The 19,370-nt window shown below is 38.0% G+C and overlaps 1 protein-coding gene across 1 annotated transcript in view; it reads left to right on the top strand.

Annotated features, from left to right (window-relative positions):
- FREM2 (FRAS1 related extracellular matrix 2) overlaps positions 1–19,370 on the top strand; it is a 159,337-nt gene that overhangs the window by 120,265 nt on the left and 19,702 nt on the right. The window contains exons 12-16 of the mRNA XM_030882453.2: positions 2,232–2,362; positions 4,305–4,463; positions 8,238–8,541; positions 10,652–10,783; positions 13,809–14,140. Of these exons, the coding sequence (XP_030738313.2) occupies positions 2,232–2,362; positions 4,305–4,463; positions 8,238–8,541; positions 10,652–10,783; positions 13,809–14,140 (1,058 nt within the window). The remainder of the gene's footprint in view (positions 1–2,231; positions 2,363–4,304; positions 4,464–8,237; positions 8,542–10,651; positions 10,784–13,808; positions 14,141–19,370) is intronic.

Below are 19,370 nucleotides of genomic sequence, written 5' to 3' on the forward strand. Positions count from 1 at the left end.
TACATGAAGGAAACACCTTCTAAATGTGGATGACATGATCTTTAACAGAAGATGCTTTTCTTATAAAGAAAATTCTTTTTGCTAAGACAGAAACAAAATTACATGTATATAGTAAATTGACAAATGAAATCAGAGAAAACTTAAATAACAGTAAATCAACCTGTGTCTCTTTTATCCTATAAATGTCAACATGTGTTTATTAAAAAAATTTAATAATCTTTCCTGAAATATATTTTAATTTCTCCTTTTATGGTCCAAATTGAGGTAAACAAAAAATTAAATATAGAATAAACATTGAAATATTTTTGGTTAATATTTAACCCAAATATTTTTGGGTTAAAAATGTCTAGGGGCTTCCCTGGTGGTGCAGGAGTTAAGAATCCGCCTGCCAATGCAAGGGACATGGGTTCGAACCCTGGTCCAGGAAGATCCCATGTGCTGCCGAGCAACTAAGCCCGTGCGCCACAACTACTGAGTCTGCACTCTAGAGCCTGCGAGCCACAACTACTGAGCCCGTGCACCTAGAGCCCATGCTCTGCAACAAGAGAAGCCACCGCTCACCACAACTAGAGAAAGCCCGCCCGCAGCAAAGAAGACCCAACACAGCCAAAAAATAAATAAATAAATTTATTTAAAAAAAAAAAAGTCTAAAGTGGCTGAGGAAACAACTATCACCTAGCATGTATACTGTAAGAAAACAATTAATTTAAGCATTTAAAATAAACACTTAAGTTTTCAACTTCTCAGAAACTAGGTTTATCTAATTCAGAGGGTTACAAAACTCAAATGTTTACAAGGCCAAGACAAGCAATGAAAATGAGGGAAGCAAGGAAAGTGTGAGGGAAAGATGGAGTGATGGAAATGTTCTTCAACCAGAAAGTCCATTCCGTGCTGAGAAAGACCTGTACTGTCATAGCCAGATGACTGTTGCCAGGCAGAAAAGTACAAAAGATCTAAAACATCTGTATTTTTCTATGAAATCCCCAGATGTTGAAGGGTTAGAAAATAAATTTTCATTGCACCTGCACACAGGTCAAATCAAACAAATTGGTGACCCGGAAGTGATCAGCTATTTTCATCCTCTGGAACGAGGACTGTACGCCCTCTTGGGGCATGAGAAATCTAAGGCTAATGGTATCAAAGAACTGGCTAAGGCCAGTGTGGAAAATGGCTGTACCCAGAAACAGAACTAATTTTAAAGATGAGTCTGGCTTACAAACACAATTTTAAAGAAGAAGATCCTTTTCATAATTAATGGAAGTAGGAAAAGAAAAATACATTGGAGACACATTTTCTTCTGCCACATTTTAAAGGATTTCTTAATTTAGAATTATAATGATTGAATACCGCCGTTACATGAGAAAGCAGCGTCTGTTATCGTCTCTGATTGGAATGATTATGCATTATATTCTTTATTTTCTCCTCTGAACAGTTTTTCACAAGGCATTGTAAAACCAACAAAATTGTTTATTCAAGTTTGGTCAGCTGCTTATTCTTGAGTTCAATAAAATCAATTAATTTTTTAACATTTTAAGAATCTCAGAATGAATGGTTAAAAAAGGATTACCATTATTGGGTTTATTTTTCATGACAATGAAGGAATTATTTTTAGTGAGGAGCGACAGGGTGAGAGAAAAAAACACCATTAACATTTTTCTTTAAAAAAATTGCTGAATTTCCAAGATTAACGTCAACAACCGAAAGAAGTCTTTTAAAAATATAATTTGACATGATATTAAAAATTTCAACAATTTTATGTCCAGCTTTTCTAGATATATACATAATGAAAATACTATTCACACTCAATAATGCCTGTGATCATATATTTGACTTATGTCCTGTTGGTTTAGAAATTCTGGGAAATGAGAGGTGAGTTTGTCTGATTGTGCCGATATCAAAATTGTTGATTGTCTATTCCATAACTCTGCATTTTTTCAAACTGTGGGTCAAAAAATCAATTTAGTAGCTTATGATTATAATTTTCTTCTGGATAAAATGGAATAGAATAGAAAATATTAGAGTGCAATGCATATTGTAAGAATAGGTGATGTTTTTAAAACTTTTTATTCCATTTTATCCACACTCACATGTGCACACAAACATATACACGTAAGTATACTGGGCCACAATATGAAATATATTTCTCATTGTGGATCACTGTCAAAGAAGCTTAAGAAAAACTTCACATATTCCTATGTAAAAGATTTAAACCTGTGATTTTGCATTTGTAGAAATTGAGTTTAAGGAGGGAGAAATCCAGCACATTGTTGAAATTGAAGTAATATTCGATGGGGTAAGAGAGATGAGAGAGGCCTTCACTGTCCACCTAAAACCCGATGAAAATATGATAGCAGAGACGCAGGTAAGTAATTTATGGATATAAATTTGTGGCCAGTATTTTATCATGGAAAATGCATGTAAGCATCACATAGTGTACAGTTAAGTAATCAACTTTATACAACCCTTGTATAAAGACAGTGCCCATAATCTTTTTTCCCCTACTAAATAAATTTTGTTTCCATTCGAAAACAAGAATCAAGTAAGTCCTGGGGCTTCCCTGGTGGCACAATGGTTGAGAGTCCGCCTGCCGATGCAGGGGACGCGGGTTCGTGCCCTGGTCCGGGAAGATCCCACATGCCGTGGAGCGGCTGGGCCCGTGAGCCATGGCCGCTGAGCCTGCGCGTCTGGAGTCTGTGCTCTGCAACAGGAGAGGCCACGGCAGTGAGAGGCCCGCGTACCGCAAAAAAAAAAAAAAAAAAAAAAGTCCTAAATTCCCTGGCGGTCCAATGGTCAGGACTCCATGCTTTCACTGCCGAGGGCATGCGTTCGATCCCTGGTCAAGGAACTAAGATCCTGCAAGACCCATGGTGCAGCCAAAATAAAAAATTCCTGTCTCTTTCTTGAAAAATCATGTTTGTAGAAACTCAAGGACTAGAGCCTCCGAGTCCCACATCAGCCCAGTTACCCTTCCTATTTTAGTCAGTAACGACTGAATCTGGGGTTAACCTCCAGAGAGAAAACATAGTCTCAGCACAAAGATGAGGCTGTTAATTTAGTGCCACAACTCATAAAAACACACATTTCAACCCACAAAACAGCTTGCTAACCCTCAAAATTCCCACCTGCTCGTCGTAACTTTATTAAATTGATGTCCAGAGCCTCAGTGACCCAAATGTTACTGTCCTAGCACTTCTTTCCTGTGTTTATTTAATTTATATTATTTCATCAACCAGATATTCTTCAAGATAAATGTAATTTCCATAGAATTTTGAGCTTTAAGCCTAATTTTTAAAGCTAAGTGATTTAACGAACAGACCAATGTTTACAGTATCTGTGCTTACATTTACTCGATTTCTTTTATTATTTGTTTCACTATTAGCATGAGATCAAATTGGGGAGACTGTTTTTTCCCTTAAGTACAGGTATTTTTAATATTTTATAATTTTTACTACTTGATGGTATTTACAGTGCCTTGGGTTTTTTTTTTAAGTCATATTTAAAATGCAAGAAGTAGGGGCAGAAAATCTTTTTCAAATATATTTTTGTAAGTCTTGATCACATAAGAAGTGAGTCTTTAGTTTTTATGGAGCATCATATTAAACTCTTTTGAGTAAGAGGAACAGAGATTCACTCAAATCACTTCAAGTGATCAAAGCCCCTTTTAAGAAGACACACGTAAATATAGGCTTGGAAACTGCAATGTATCGTTGGATATTGAAAGATGATTCGGGAGCAAAAGGCAAATGTGTCAGTGGGGTTTCCTTGTCATTCTACCCCCAGTAGATGTTCACAGGTTCCTCTTCGGTCTGTGACTCAGCTTCTCCCTCTGCCTGTGCTTCTGTCCTCTGCTCCTCTGAAGCTTCACTTTTCACCTGATTTCCACTTCAGCAGGGTCCATGCTGTCACATGACCTCTAGCATCTGCCTTCACCCTGGTCTCTTTCAGCTTTCCTCCCACTATTAACTAATTGACTTTTTCATGGATCTTCCACTTTACCACCCCGAGACAGACTTAACTACTATCATCACAATTTGGAGAAAAAAATACAAGCCCAAATACTTTGTGGGCCACTGGCCAACCCAGGACTCAGGTACCCTCCCCTGCACCATAAGATATGGCCCAGGTGCCAGGGTCATGAGGAACAAAGCACATAGAGCCTGTCACACTGCAGAGGCTCTGGGTGTGACAATTTTTACTATAATGAAGCCATGGACTTGCCAAGCATTGTGAGTATTGTTCTGCACAATAGAAGCAGCATGAGTCTAATATGTCAGTAATCATGGAGAATTATCTTTTCCTTCTAGGCCACCAAAGCCATTGTGTACATAGAAGAATTGAACAGCATGGCAGATGTCACTTTTCCTTCTGTCCCTCAAATTGTGTCCTTACTGATGTATGATGACACTTACAGAGCCAGAGAGAGTGCTGGACCTGTGTCTGGTTATCCTGTTGTCTGTATCACGGTGAGTAGGAAGTTGAGGAAAATTGTAAAATAGTTAAAATAATCATGAACATTAACCAATATAGTATGGGCTTTGTCATGATGAAATAAAAGTGGGGGAAAACTGCAGGATTTAATCTATGAACTTTTGAAAGGAAACTGTTGATCAAGTAAAGGTCCTATTTTTCTTCCTTCATCCAACAAAGGTTTACTAACTGATGTACACATAGTGTGTTATCTCATATTATCTCAGGGTTTGCCACTGAGAGAAAAATAAATAAGATATGAACTCTACACTCAAGGAATTTAAACATAAGGGAGAGAAAAATGTATAAGAATCAGTCACTCTACTATAAGGCATGATGTGATCATTATACAAACTAGGAGATAGAACAGCAGCTCCACCTGTGAGGGAAGGTTTGGGATCGTCCAATGAAAATGTCAATAGTTTAAGAGTCACATAAGGGGGAATCCCCATAAGGTTAACAGCTGATCTTTCAGCAGAAACTCTGCAAGCCAGAAGGGACTGGCAGGACATATTTAAAGTGATGAAGGAGAAAAACCTGCAACCAAGATTACTCTAACCAGCAAGGATCTCATTCAGATTTGATGGAGAAATTAAAACCTTTACAGACAAGCAAAAGCTGAGAGAGTTCAGCACCACCAAACCAGCTTTACAACAATTGCTAAAGGGACTTCTCTAGGCAAGAAACACAAGAGGAGGAAAAGACCTACAATAACGAACCCAAAAGTTAAGAAAATGGGAATAGGAACATACATATCGATAATTACCTTAAATGTAAATGGACTCAATGTTCCAACCAAAAGACACAGATTGGCTGAATGGATACAAAAACAAGACCCATATATTTGCTGTCTACAAGAGACCCACTTCAGACCTAGAGACACATACAGACTGAAAGTGAGGGGATGGAAAAAGATATTCCATGCAAATGGAAATCAAAAGAAAGCTGGAGTAGCAATTCTCACATCAGACAAAATAGACTTTAAAATAAAGACTATTACAAGAGACAAAGAAGGACACTACATAATGATCAAGGGATCAATCCAAGAAGAAGATATAACAATTGTAAATATTTATGCACCCAACATAGGAGCACCTCAGTACATAAGGCAAATGCTAGCAGCCATAAAAGGGGAAATGGACAGTAACACAATCATAGTAGGGGACTTTAACACCCCACTTTCACCAATGGACAGATCATCCAAAATGAAAATAAATAAGGAAACACAAGCTTTAAATGATACATTAAACAAGATGGACTTAATTGATATTTATAGGACATTCCATCCAAAAATAACAGAATACACATTTTTCTCAAGTGCTCATGGAACATTTTCCAGGATAGATCATATCTTGGGTCACAAATCAAGCCTTGGTAAATTTAAGAAAATTGAAATCGTATCAAGTATCTTTTCCGACCACAACGCTATGAGACTAGATATCAATTACAGGAAAAGATCTGTAAAAAATGCAAACACATGGAGGCTAAACCATACACTACTTAATAATGAAGTGATCACTGAAGAAATCAAAGAGGAAATCAAAAAATACCTAGAAACAAATGACAGTGGAGACACAACGACCCAAAACCTATGGGATGCAGCAAAAGTAGTTCTAAGAGGGAAGTTTATAGCAATACAATCCTACCTTAAACAGGAAACATCTCAAATAAACAACCTAAACTTGCACCTCAAGCAATTAGAGAAAGAAGAACAAAAAGCCCCAAAGTTAGCAGAAGGAAAGAAATCATAAAGATCAGATCCGAAATAAATGAAAGAGAAATGAAGGAAACGATAGCAAAGATCAATAAAGCTAAAAGCTGGTTCTTTGAGAAGATAAACAAAATAGATAAACCATTAGCCAGACTCATCAAGAAAAAAAGGGAGAAGACTCAAATCAATAGAATTAGAAATTGAAAAGTAGAAGTAACAACTGACACTGCAGAAATACATAGGATCATGAGAAATTACTACAAGCAGCTATATGCCAATAAAATGGACAACCTGGAAGAAATGGAAAATTCTCAGAAAAGCACAACCTTCTGAGACTGAACCAGGAAGAAATAGAAAATATAAACAGACCAATATCAAGCACTGAAATTAAGACTGAGACTGTGATTAAAAATCTTGCAACAAACCAAAGCCCAGGACCAGATGGCTTCACAGGTAAATTCTATCAAACATTTAGAGAATAGCTAACACCTATCCTTCTCAAACTCTTCCAAAATATAACAGAGGGATGAACACTCCCAAACTCATTCTGCGAGGCCACCATCACCCTGATATCAAAACCAGACAAAGATGTCACAAAGAAAGAAAACTATAGGCCAATATCACTGATGAACATAGATGCAAAAATCCTCAACAAAATACTAGCAAACAGAATCCAACAGCACATTAAAGGGATCACACACCATGATCAAGTGGGGTTTATTCCAGGAATGCAGGGATTCTTCAATATATGCAAATCAATCAATGTGATACACTATATTAACAAATTGAAGGAGAAAAATCATATGATCATCTCAATAGATGCAGAGAAAGCTTTCAGCAAAATTCAACACCATTTATGATAAAAACTCTGCAGAAAGTAGGCATAGAGGGAACTTTCCTCAACATAATAAAGGCCATATATGACAAACCCACAGCCAACATCATCCTCAATGGTGAGAAACTGAAACCATTTCCACTACAATCAGGAACAAGACAAGGTTGCCCACTCTCACCACTAAACATAGTTTTGGAAGTTTTAGCCACAGCCATCAGAGAAGAAAAGGAAATAAAAGGAATCCAAATTGGAAAAGAAGAAGTAAAGCTGTCACTGTTTGCAGATGACATGATACTATACATAGAGAATCCTCAAGATGCTACCAGAAAACTACTAGAGCTAATCAATGAATTTGATAAAGTAGCAAGATACAAAATTAATGCATAGAAATCTCTGGCATTCCTATACCTATAAAAAAATAAAGAATCACATAAGGAAACGTCATTCCTGTATGAAGTGGTTGCCTTACAAATGGCATAGTTACTTTTTCAATTGCCTTCTCTTACCTTTGAATTATAAGCTCCTTGTGAGCAAAAACTGGGACGCATTTATTCTTACTTTGCAATACCCCTGGTGTAATGACCTACGTATAATAGGTATACAATAATGTTTATTGGATTAGCAAGGCAGAAATAATAATGCGGTGCAAGTTACAGAGGTCTTGAAATGTTATATTAAGGAACGTGCACTTTATTTGTTGGGTAGCAGGGAGCTCTTGCACAGAAGAATGGCATGAGGAGAGGGGTTGTATTGGAGTGTTACCATGGCAACCGTGGTCACCTGACGAGAAAGGCCCTGAATTAGATAGAAAGGTGATGCTTGGCATGGGAGGGAAAAGACCAACTTAAGAGACATCCTACAAAAAGAATCAAACAAGTTCACTGACCCACTGGATGTTGGGGGCAAAATGAGAGAGAGAAGAGAGGGAGAGAGAAAAGAACAAGGATGATTCGACAACTCTGAGGATTCGAGAGATGATGAAATGAGTATCACTTCTACTCGTATCAGGTTAAAGGTGGAAACGGCCAATAAGCTGTTTGAAATGCAAGATTAGAGTTCATAAAAGCTAGCATCGCGAGGACTAGGAATTTGAAAGTTGCATGAATAACATGTAGAAATGGAAAAAAAGTAGTAGTGAAAACACTAAGGGAGAGAGAACTTCAGAGGAATAATTTCCACCTTGTTCTAAACTGTGGCCCTAACATAGTTACTTGTTTCCCATAGGCTTGCAACCCTAAATATCCGGACTATGACAAAACAGGATCCATTTGTGCAAGTGAGAACATCAATGACACTTTGACCCGGTACCGATGGCTGATCAGCGCACCCGCGGGCCCCGACGGAGTCACCAGCCCCATGAGAGAAGTGGACTTTGACACCTTTTTCACTTCATCCAAGAGGATCAGTTTAGACTCCATATACTTCCAGCCTGGCTCCAGGGTGCAGTGTGCGGCTCGGGCTGTGAATGCCGATGGCAATGAAGGCTTGGAGCTGATGAGCCCTACCGTAACCATCGGCAGAGAAGAAGGTAGTGCATGGCCGTTTTCACATGAAGGTCGCTGGAACACCATGGAATGTTATATATGTCTAATTTCCAGTTATTCATTCCTCCAAATGCCCCATGTATTCCGTAATACTCTATACGGTTTTTTTTTGTTTTTTTTTTTGTTTTTTTTGCGGTACGCGGGCCTCTTACTGTTGTGGCCTCTCCCGTTGCGGAGCACAGGCTCCGGACGCGCAGGCTCAGCGGTCATGGTTCACGGGCCAGCCGCTCTGCGGCATGTGGGATCTTCCCGGACCGGGGCACAAACCCGTGTCCCCTGCATCGGCAGGCGGACTCTCAACCCCTGCGCCACCAGGGAAGCCCTCTATAAGTATTTTTAAATGATAATCTATTTTCGCAAAAATATTCATTAGAAAACAAATATTTATTCATTTTGCATTTTTCGATCACTGAGCATATGTCAGGCTTTTGGCTGTCATATGAAAAATAAGGCAGGATTCCTGCCTTCCAGGAGTCCATACTCAAACTGAAGACACAGACAAATTTTAGTCTGGACAGGACACAGAAATGCAAAAGTAGTAGTGATGGGTTCTAGCCTGAGTGGATCTGGAAAGGTTTCATCAAAGAGGAGATGCTTAAGCTGAGTCTTGAAAACAGTAGGGGAAAACAAGCATGAGCAATGACTCATAGAAGCATGAAAAAACGTGGAGTATTCTGGGAACTACAAGCAGAGAAATGGGGCAGGATGAAAGGGAGAGGAAGGGAGATCGGGAGACGAAGCAGTTGGTACGCAAGGGTCGGATCTGGACAGGGCAGCTCATACGTGATGCCGTATCACTCCCAGCTGGTGGCTGGCTGAACAGGAGTTTGCTGGGGCAGGAGGGGAAGGACAGTCCAGGTAGAGAGGTGTGTACTAGTGTCCATACTTGGTTATTAGAGGGGAGGTTGAGGTCAGGGCTAGGGCCCGGACACAGTGGAGGTGGAAGATACATGTGGCCGGAGACAACACTGACGAGACAGGAAATCCACTTTATAAACTAATCCTTCACTCTGCAGAAGAATGTTTAAATCAGAGTTTTCAAATAACAGTCTTTTAATAAGATTCTATTTCTAAAAATTCCATTTGTGTACAACACTTCGGATGTACATATGTTGCAGCAAGAAAAGTTATATGTACCACCTCCCACCATTATATACTCAGGATCAATATTTATTGATAACACGTAGAGTAACCATGTTCTTTTATTAGGATTAGAATGTATGGTTTTTAGATTTCTCTTAAAACCAAACTATTGTGTTGGTACCAAAACTAAATTAAACAATGCCTTAAAGTGAGTCACCCCCAATTAATAGAGCAGACATCCCAGATGCTAGGGCCTGATTCTGATCTGTTTTCTACAGACAGAAAAGAAGTTATTTATTGCCTAGTTCTCTGGAAACTGTGATCCAGCATCGGGCGGTCTCTTCCATGGTATTAAAATGAAGACACTACAGTGCTTTCAAAGCAAACATACGAGGAAGTTTTTCATGTTAAAATTCTAGATAGATAGATAGATTAGACAATGAGTTATAATTTATAATACACATACTGTAAGAAATTACATATATAGAGAAAACTATATATTTTGCTCTCTGATTCTAAGAAGGCTAGTTTTTGTTTTTTAGAATGAGTGCATTTTTAGTTTTATTATAAATAATGTAAATTTTATGACTAGTCTTAAGGATTTAATTCTAAGGTAACAATCTCATTCATTTAATTAAGCTACACTTACTTTTTCCTGTTGTTTTTCAATCATTTTTACTATGCCTGTTTATACTTTATGTTAAGACGATTTTGTGAATATGACCATAACAGACGGTGTCCAGCACAAATTAAATCACATTGAACAATATTTATTTTTTCTTAAACTTTATAAAACACCCCAAATGTTAAGAAGAAGCCATTGAACTGTCTGCTGGGATTACTTTTCCCATGATGGTCTTTTGCTTCGTCATAATATCAACTCTCAGCAGTGCCTTAGTTCACAGAGAATTTTAAAGTACACAGAAAATTCATAGTGCCTATTTAAAAATATATACTTCCAGTGTTGTCTATTATCTTCTTTTAGCATAAATGTCTTCATTTTGCCTCGAGGTCTTTGTCAGCCCCGGGTGCCAGGGATAGTGGGAGCAGAGCCCTTCTCAGCTAAATTGCGCTACACGGGTCCTGAGGACCCAGAGTATACCAACCTCATCAGGCTCGCCGTCACCATGCCCCACATAGACGGTAGGTGACTTGGGAAAGCAAATCCATGGAGGTGGTTTGGGCTTCTCTTTACCTGCTTTATTTGACTGAACACAGGCAGACCTCATTTTATTGCACTTCCCAGATACTGCGTTTTTTTAAAAATGGAAGGTTGGTGGCAACCCCGCTTCCAGCAAGTCTGTCAGCGCCATTTTTCCAACACCACCTGCTCACTTCATGTCTCTGTCTCACATTTTGGTAATTCTCTCAATATTTCAAACCCTCCACCAGCAAAAAGATTAAGACTCCCTCGGGATAGTTAGCATTTTTTAGTAACAGAGTATTTTTTAATGAAGGTGTGTACATTGCTTTTTAGACATACGCTATTGCACACTTTATAGCCTACAGTATGGTTTGTTTTTAATTTTTTTGTTGCAGTATAGTTGACTCACAATGTTGTGTTAGTTTCAGGTGTACAGGAAAGTGAATCAGTTATACATATGTATATATTTTCCATTCTTTTTCAGATTCTTCCCCATATAGGTTATTACAGAAAACTGAGTAGAGTCCCCTGTGCTATACAGTAGGTCCTTGTTAGTTATCTGTTTTATACACAGTAGTGTGTATATGTCAATCCCAAGCCAGTCTCCTAATTGGTCACTTCCTCCCACGTTTCCCCTTTGGTAACCATAAATTTGATTTCGAGCTCTGTGAGTCTGATTCTGTTTTGTAAATAAATTCATTCATATCACTTTTTTATCAGATTCCACATATAAGTGATATTTGTCTTTGTCTGACTTACTTCACTTAGTATGGTAATCTCTAGGTCCATCCAAAGTTTCTGCAAATGGCATTATTTCATTCTTTTCATGGTTGAGTAATATTCCGTTGTGTATATGTACCACATCTTCTATATCCTAGTAAATTTTAACATAACTTTTATACGCACTGGGAAACAAAAAATTCATGTGACTCACTTGATTTCAATACTTGCCTCATTGCGTTGGTCTGGAACCAAACCTGCAATATCTCTGAGGTCTGCCTGTTTTCTGAATGACCAAGCATACAATAAATGCTCAGTTTGCAACTTAAGCTTCAAGTCCTGCTTCTTTTGAGTGTTTCTGTTTTCTTTCTGCCCGGTTTTTTTCTCAAGTCTGACAATTTTGACGTTCTTTAAAATTAGATAAATTTCACACATGTCACAACACAATGAAACAAAGCTTTGGTTAACGTGCTTGCTGTCTTTTATGACACGGCACAGTGTGCCTTCAAAACTCTTGAGCTTGGACTTACAGGAAAGCAATTTGGAATCTCAGTCCCTGCCTTCAACACCTGTTTGCTTTTCCATATCTGGAGTCTCATAGATCTTTCCCAGTATTTATTGCAACAACTAAGACATTTCCTAGGCATTAAAATAAGGTAAAAAAAAAAAAGCAATTAACAATGTTAAATTCTGTGTCCATTTTCTCTGGATAGGGAAGTGTGGGCAGAATTTCTGAGTCAGTAACTTTACCCACATTTTATGAACATTTCCTCAGGTACAGAAGACATTTTCAAGTTCTATTCCTCTTAATTCGCTGAAGTATATTAATATTATTACTTAGTATGTTAGTTATATTTTAAGTACCTAAAGGACAGGAAGCATTAGGCAATATTAGGAACTACAAGGTAGAATTTACCTGCCTTATGGAAAGGACATAATTCTGCTTTGTCTGCTTATTACAAACCCAAATTTATGCTGGTGGGCACAGGTGCACAGAAATCTGCACCTCCTTACTTTACAGTGTAATGTTGGGTCCATGTTTGACCACCCTGCCTTTAGACCCATATGGGAGGTGTGATTCAGATGTGCAGAGGGCAGAAGGGACCATCAGGGAAGGGCAGACCTATAATAGTTCTTCCTAATAGAAAGATTGGTCCCTCGTGCTTCTCCTAGAGCTTGACTTAGCATTTTCTGAAACATTCGATAGCCGTAGCTCCGCAGAAGCTGACCAGTTCTTTTGCGGGGCCAGAGGATCTAAGAGGGAGAGGTGGAAAAGGTGTCAAGAGAAGACCCCTTTCACAGTCCTTTTTGCTGCATTGCTTATGCCAGGGCTCAACCAACTGTGTCCCATGGACTGGATCTAGCCTTCTACCTTTTTTTTTTATGGTCTGCAAGCTAAAAATGGTTTTCACATTTTTTAATGTTTGGAAGAAACCAAACCTTCTTCTTCTTTGAAAGTAGAATATTTCATGACACATGAAAATTATATAAAATTCTAATCCATTGGCCGTGATTAAGTCTTCTTGCACACAGTTATGTGAATTCCTTTACAAATCATCTATGGCAGCTCTGGCTCTGCAATGGCAGCTTTGAGCAGTTGCAACAGAGACCTTGTGGCCCACAAATCCTTACAATATTTACAGTTTGGCTCTTTACAGAAGAGGTTTGCCAACTCTTAGCCTATACCGTATAGTGGTAGTTTTCAAACTTTTTGGTCTGAGGACACCCTCAACATTATTTATGGCCACAAAGACCTTTTGTTTTGTGGGTTATAGCTATAAATATTTACTGGATTTAAAATTGAGGTATTGTTAAATATGTATTTATTCATTAATTTTTAAATAAGAATAAATCTATTACGTGTTAACACGAAAAACATACTTTTAAGAAAAAGAACTACAATTTATAAAGCAAAACAAAAAAGTGGCATAGTTTCACATTTTTGAAAATATCTTTAGTGTCTGGCTTAATAAAAGACAGCTGGATTCTTATGTCTGCTTCTGCATTCAATCTATTGCAATATATGATTTATTTTAGCCTCTGAAAAACTCCACTGTACACTACTGAGAAAATAAGCGTGGAAAAGTCCAATAATACCTTACAGTCGTGAAAATAGCTTTAATGTTATAGATCTCCTGAAATATTCTCGGGATCCTCCGGGGTCCTAAGATACCACTTTTATAATCACTGCTCTGCAGTATTTTATAACACTTGTCTTCTCAAGAGATAAAGAGATTATAAAGTGTTCAAAGGCCTTTGCTGTTGGTAAAAATGGTAACAGTGATTTACAAAAATCCCTTGTAGGCATGCTCCCTGTGATCTCCACCAAGGAGCTCTCCAACTTTGAGCTCACCCTCAGCCCTGATGGTACACGAGTTGGAAACCACAAATGCTCCAACCTCCTGGATTATACTGAAGTAAAGACCCACCACGGGTTCTTGACTGAGGCTACCAAAAATCCAGAAATAATTGGAGAGACGTATCCTTACCAGTACAGCTCATCTATCAGGGGTTCCAATACCTTGCGCTTTTACCGAAATCTGAACCTGGAAGCCTGCTTATGGGAGTTCGTTAGCTACTATGACATGTCAGAGCTGCTCACGGACTGTGGAGGCACCATTGGAACCGATGGACAGGTACGGATGTTTAGCATCTGAGCTTTGGTCACTGGGCAGACCGGTTGCTTTTGTTCAGTTACGTAGACTTGGAATAAATCTCAGCTCCAGTCTTCCATCCTGGTGATGTAGGTTATTAGGCAGAAGAAAGAGCAGGTAATTGGCATGAGTGCTATGGAAATCCGTGTCTGTTTCCAGAACAATGTGTCCAAATCTATGTATTTTTTAGCAGTGGATCAGTAACATTATCTTTGTATTGAAAGGACACCGTATAGTTATGCTGCAAGCTCCAAATCTACTCTGATATTAGAAAACTCCAAACACGAATTTCTCTTCGAAGTACACATTCTCATTTCTTGTGTTATGTACAGATGGCTGTGATGCGTCATGAGTGCTCTCAAATGAGGGTCCTCGGGGTCAGTCTAGTTTTTCTCCCTTCTTACTCTCTTTCTTCTTTCCCTGCCTTCTATCTTTCTCTCCTTCTACTCCTATTTCCCCCCCCCCTTTTTCTTTCTAGTTTTCTCCCCATTTCCTCCCTATCTGGTCCATTTCTCCATCACTAACATAGTCAAAAGTATTTTCATTTAAAGCTTACTGTTATTTCTACTCTGCAATTACTGATTCTTCTTCATACTACACAGGCAGACATTTACACATAAAATACACACACACACACACACACACACACACACACACACACACAATCCCCCCCTATCACCACCATCATCATTGTTGTTAAAATGATGGTGAAGCAAGGTCTCCATTAGCAGTTACAGTAGAGAATCTAAAATATGTAGGGTGTAGCTTAGATTTGTGATGAGTATTTGAATTAAAAGCCACGCTTTGTCCAACTGGACTGAAACAAAGGGCTTATTTACGTAACTTATACATTAAGACGTTGAATGGTACCCAGAAGATGTCTTATCTTTCAAGATTTAGCTGAAGTGAGGCTGGATTTTTTTTCCATGCTATATTCCTGTGATGTTAAACTATAAAACAAGTAGTAACAAGAGAAATGTAGACAGTAACTATCAGTTTAATTCCAGAGCAAAGATGTAAATCTTGACCGGTTCTGCTGGCGTTGATGTCTAATGGCCACATGTTATGTCTGGGAACTGTTGGGCTCCAAGGTAGTGAGACTTTTATCTCTGTCTCCTCTAAAAGCAACAAAATATCCAGAAACTTGCATGAATTACTAAAAATCTCAAGCAAAAACACCAACAGGAAGACAGTGTAGAACAGTGGAAAGAGCCTGCATATTGGAGTCAAGGAAATGTGGACTTATATCTGGCTCTGACATTCTCTAGCTACGTCTTCTTGGGCAGGTTACTTAAACCCTCATAAGTGTTACCTCTTCAAGTCCCTCGTTCCCACCCTGTCTTTGCTACCTGGAAGAAACGTGAAAGAAAAAAGGTCCTATTCTCAGAATAAAGACTCATATTAACACATCTACTTCAGCCTCTTCCTTTATAGGTCAAATATCTCCATTCCTTTGGCCGTTCCTCCCAGAGCCTGTTTTCAATCCATTATTAAATCATTCCTGTTTTCTTTCTGGATGCTCTTCTCTCAGGATCTTGCTGAAATCACAGGCTCTGTTGGCATAAGTGAAATGGGACATAGTAATAAGATTATATTGTAGTTCTGGGTCTTCTTTGTTAAAAAGCACTTCATCCCATGAAGCGTCTCTGTGGGTCTCGTCTAGTCTGTGGTCACTTTTTAGCCTCAAGAATGTTTTCTATCTTCTCTGCAAATGGCGGTAATTTTCTGTCTTTCATACGTGCAACCCAGACGGGCTTCCCTAGTGAAAACCCTGCACTTATCCTACTTAAGCTTTATCCTACTTAAGCCTATATCTGCCCACTTTTCTGGTGTATCAAGGGCATTTTGAATGCAAATCCGTCTCTCCAGCCAATCCTCACTATAAAATGCTCAGCTAAATTAATTTTACTTCGCTGGAGTTTTAAAATCACTGTTCCTCTGTTTAGTTAAGTTCAGTTTTTTTTTTCCCATTACAACTGCTAACTAGAAAAGTTATTACCCTGCTTCCGTAGTTGAGCTATCGACTGTTCTACTCCACTAGGTGAAAACTGGCAACTGCCGGGTTCAGTGAAGTTTTGCCTGCCTGAACACTTTATGTTACTTTCTACTTAGGGAGAAGAGAGAGTGCAGTATAAGAATTATTGAACCATCCAGTTCCCAACTGGCTTGTGTTACCTTGAGGTGTAAGATGGCCAGCTGGTTATATGAGTTTCTTCTGAAAGGACTTTTCTGCTTTCGCATTGTTGAAAATAAACGTAGTAACACAAGCATGATGATCAACATAATAGAGGTGACCAGATTCAGTGTAAATCATTGAAATTTCAGGTTCTTGTGACAAAATTCTTAAAGCCTCAGTGTAAATGGAATTGCAGTAGCATCTGATAAAGCGTGTCCACTCTCAGAGTGAAGCTCAGAGATGGCTATCTCGTTTTCCCCAACTTTCTTGGGTTTGAACTTCTACTTCTCTAGTTATTGAGATCCTCTCCTATATCCTCACCTCCCCTGACACATACATTATTTAAAGGTAGGTGAGGGAGAAGAAAATACATATTAAAGTAAAGGAAATATAACTCTTTGAGATATTTTCTTAATTTTCCTCACAAGTTTTAGGTTCTAGAGAAGAGAAAATATCTAATAATATTACTACTACTACTAATAGTAATAGCTAACATTTATTTAATATTTACTATATGCCTGTCATTGTGTGTAAGTACTTTACATAGTTTCACTAATTCTGTCCTCAAAACAACACTGTGAGACAAATGAATTTTGTCTCCATTTTTGGAGATGCTGAAGCAAAGAGACTTCAAACAACGTGTCCCAATTCAATTCGTTTGTAAGCCTGTGCTCTTAACCACATCATGATACTTATCTGGACATTTAATTGAGTGAATTAAATGTCATTTAATTGGGCGAATGTGAGGAATGGTTATGGTCACAGACGAAATTGCAAGAAAGGCAAATAAACTTTTTCCTCTGTTCTTTGTACAAGAACAGAAATAACCCCAGGTCTATTTGTCCTCTGCCAATTCCATACTGCCCTGGCCAAGCAGCTAATAGATGTCTTTCCCTCTTCTGGTCCTTTTCTAGACTTACTGCGTTAGATCAAGGTAATCACTATGCAAACAGATTTTACTAACTGGTAACTGCTTCTGCCGGGAACAACATGATACAAACCGATTTTTATCTTTAGTGTTCTTAGTAGCTAAAGCTACTGCCTGGAAATATTGCCAGGGCCCTGCATTTTATTTTGTGATTAAAAAGAGGTTTTTCACACACTCTTAAAGATTTCTGCCTTCTCTAACCTCCCATATTCAAATTATTTCACTTGTAACAGAGAGTTACCAAACTGAAGGGATCACCTGAAATATCTAAGATAGTTATCTGTTCACAGCAGATAAGTGAAGTCAATAAATGAAGTTTTATTAAGTTTTATGCAGTTTGACTACAACTAGCTTTAGCTGATATTAAGACCAGTTCTGCCTTTTCCATCTTGTTCGTTGCCCATTCATTCATTAAAGAAATAATCAGTGAACACCTACTCTGTGCCAGGGACCAAATAGGTACCCAGTGAGGACACCAGACACAGACCTTAAACTCCTTCCAAGTCGAGTTATAGGAGTCGAATACTTGCTCTTATAAAAGTTAACAATTTTACTTGCCAAGAAGAAGAAACTTGAAATTTCTCTAATGATATTCACCACTAAAATCCCTCCTAATAGTTACTTTCTAAAATGTAAAAACAGATACAGCAGGAAAAGAAAAACAGAGATAAATAAAATAAATTATTCCGCTCCACCTTTTTGTGTGACCTGTATTTTATAAATAAAATTTTAACTTGTTTGGGTACACAATGAAAAACACTTGTGATGCAAAGTAGTCAGTAATGTTCAACTAAGTTTTTAAACTATTGGATATTTTTGATTAGTTTTTCTCTTGAAAACAACTTCTCTTAAAACGAAAGAACTTCAGTTCATTTCACCTTTCATCAGCCTGACTATTCATGTTAAAAAGTCAGAATCTTAACTCTCACCTTGTTAGGTAAACAGCAACTGATAACATCATTCAAGGAGCATGACTAAGTTACAAAAATTCAACTCCAATCATATGACATTGTAATTTACTCATGAGAAGACATAGCCTGATTTTGGGAAAGTATACGTATTTTTTCTGAGTTCCTTGGTTAATGGAATAATTTTCCTTTTTTAAAAAAACTATGTGTTTGATTTAGAAACACAGACCTTTGGGGCTAGAGTACACTTTAGAAGTCATCTCTTTCCATTCCGTTATTTTCTACTTAGTACACTGGTTTAATCTTTTTTTTTTTTTTAAAGATGTAAGCCACTCTAAATCATTCTGCAAGACATGGCAAGAAGAATCCAAAATGTATAACTTTCATGAAGTATGTTGCTTCCTATTGTGTCAAATTTGTCAATTAATATTTTTAGTGGTGTAGGTTTTTTGGTTAATGGAAAGTAAAGATATTACCATGGAAAGCTGGGAAACTAAAAAAGTATAAAAAGGAATTCACTCATTATCCCGCTATCACTGTACACAGACATATTTTCTAGTCTCTTTTCAATATACATACACATTTTTAATAGTAGCAGCATAATATTATCCATACCATTTTGTATACTGCTTTTTAACCTAACATACTGTGATTCTTTTCCCATGACAAGGAAAATTCTTCACATAGATGATTTTTGATTACGACATATTTCACCTTGTTGCTGCGCCATCATAATTATTTAAATATTCTTCTATTACTGGTCATTTAGATTATTTATAATCCTATACTGTAAATATCCCATAGAGTTGTCCTTAATCCTAAAGAATTTGTGGACCAGTATTGACCCTCCCTCATTCCAAGGTCCCTTGTGCATCTCTGATATCACAGCCCTTCAGAAAGGCTTGTAACTGGAAAGAAGCCAAAGTTTCCTTCCAGCCGTTCCTGTGTAGACTGCTATTACGCAGAGACCTTGGCTAAGAATTCTAACTTGTTAAAACAATGTCTTCCACTGAGTCGCTAAGTACACACTTTACTGAGACTTCAAGCTATTGAGATCTATGAGCCTTCTTTACACATTCACAAACACCACCGTCTTGATGATATAGACATGCATCTGGCAACAAAAGCAGCAACAGAAAGAAATTCCAGCCAATGGGAAATCCCCACCAGTGGTTGTCCTCAGATAAGGTTCTAATGGCT

The sequence above is a fragment of the Globicephala melas genome, chromosome 18, assembly GCF_963455315.2.
Source record: "Globicephala melas chromosome 18, mGloMel1.2, whole genome shotgun sequence".
Lineage (NCBI taxonomy): Eukaryota > Metazoa > Chordata > Mammalia > Artiodactyla > Delphinidae > Globicephala > Globicephala melas.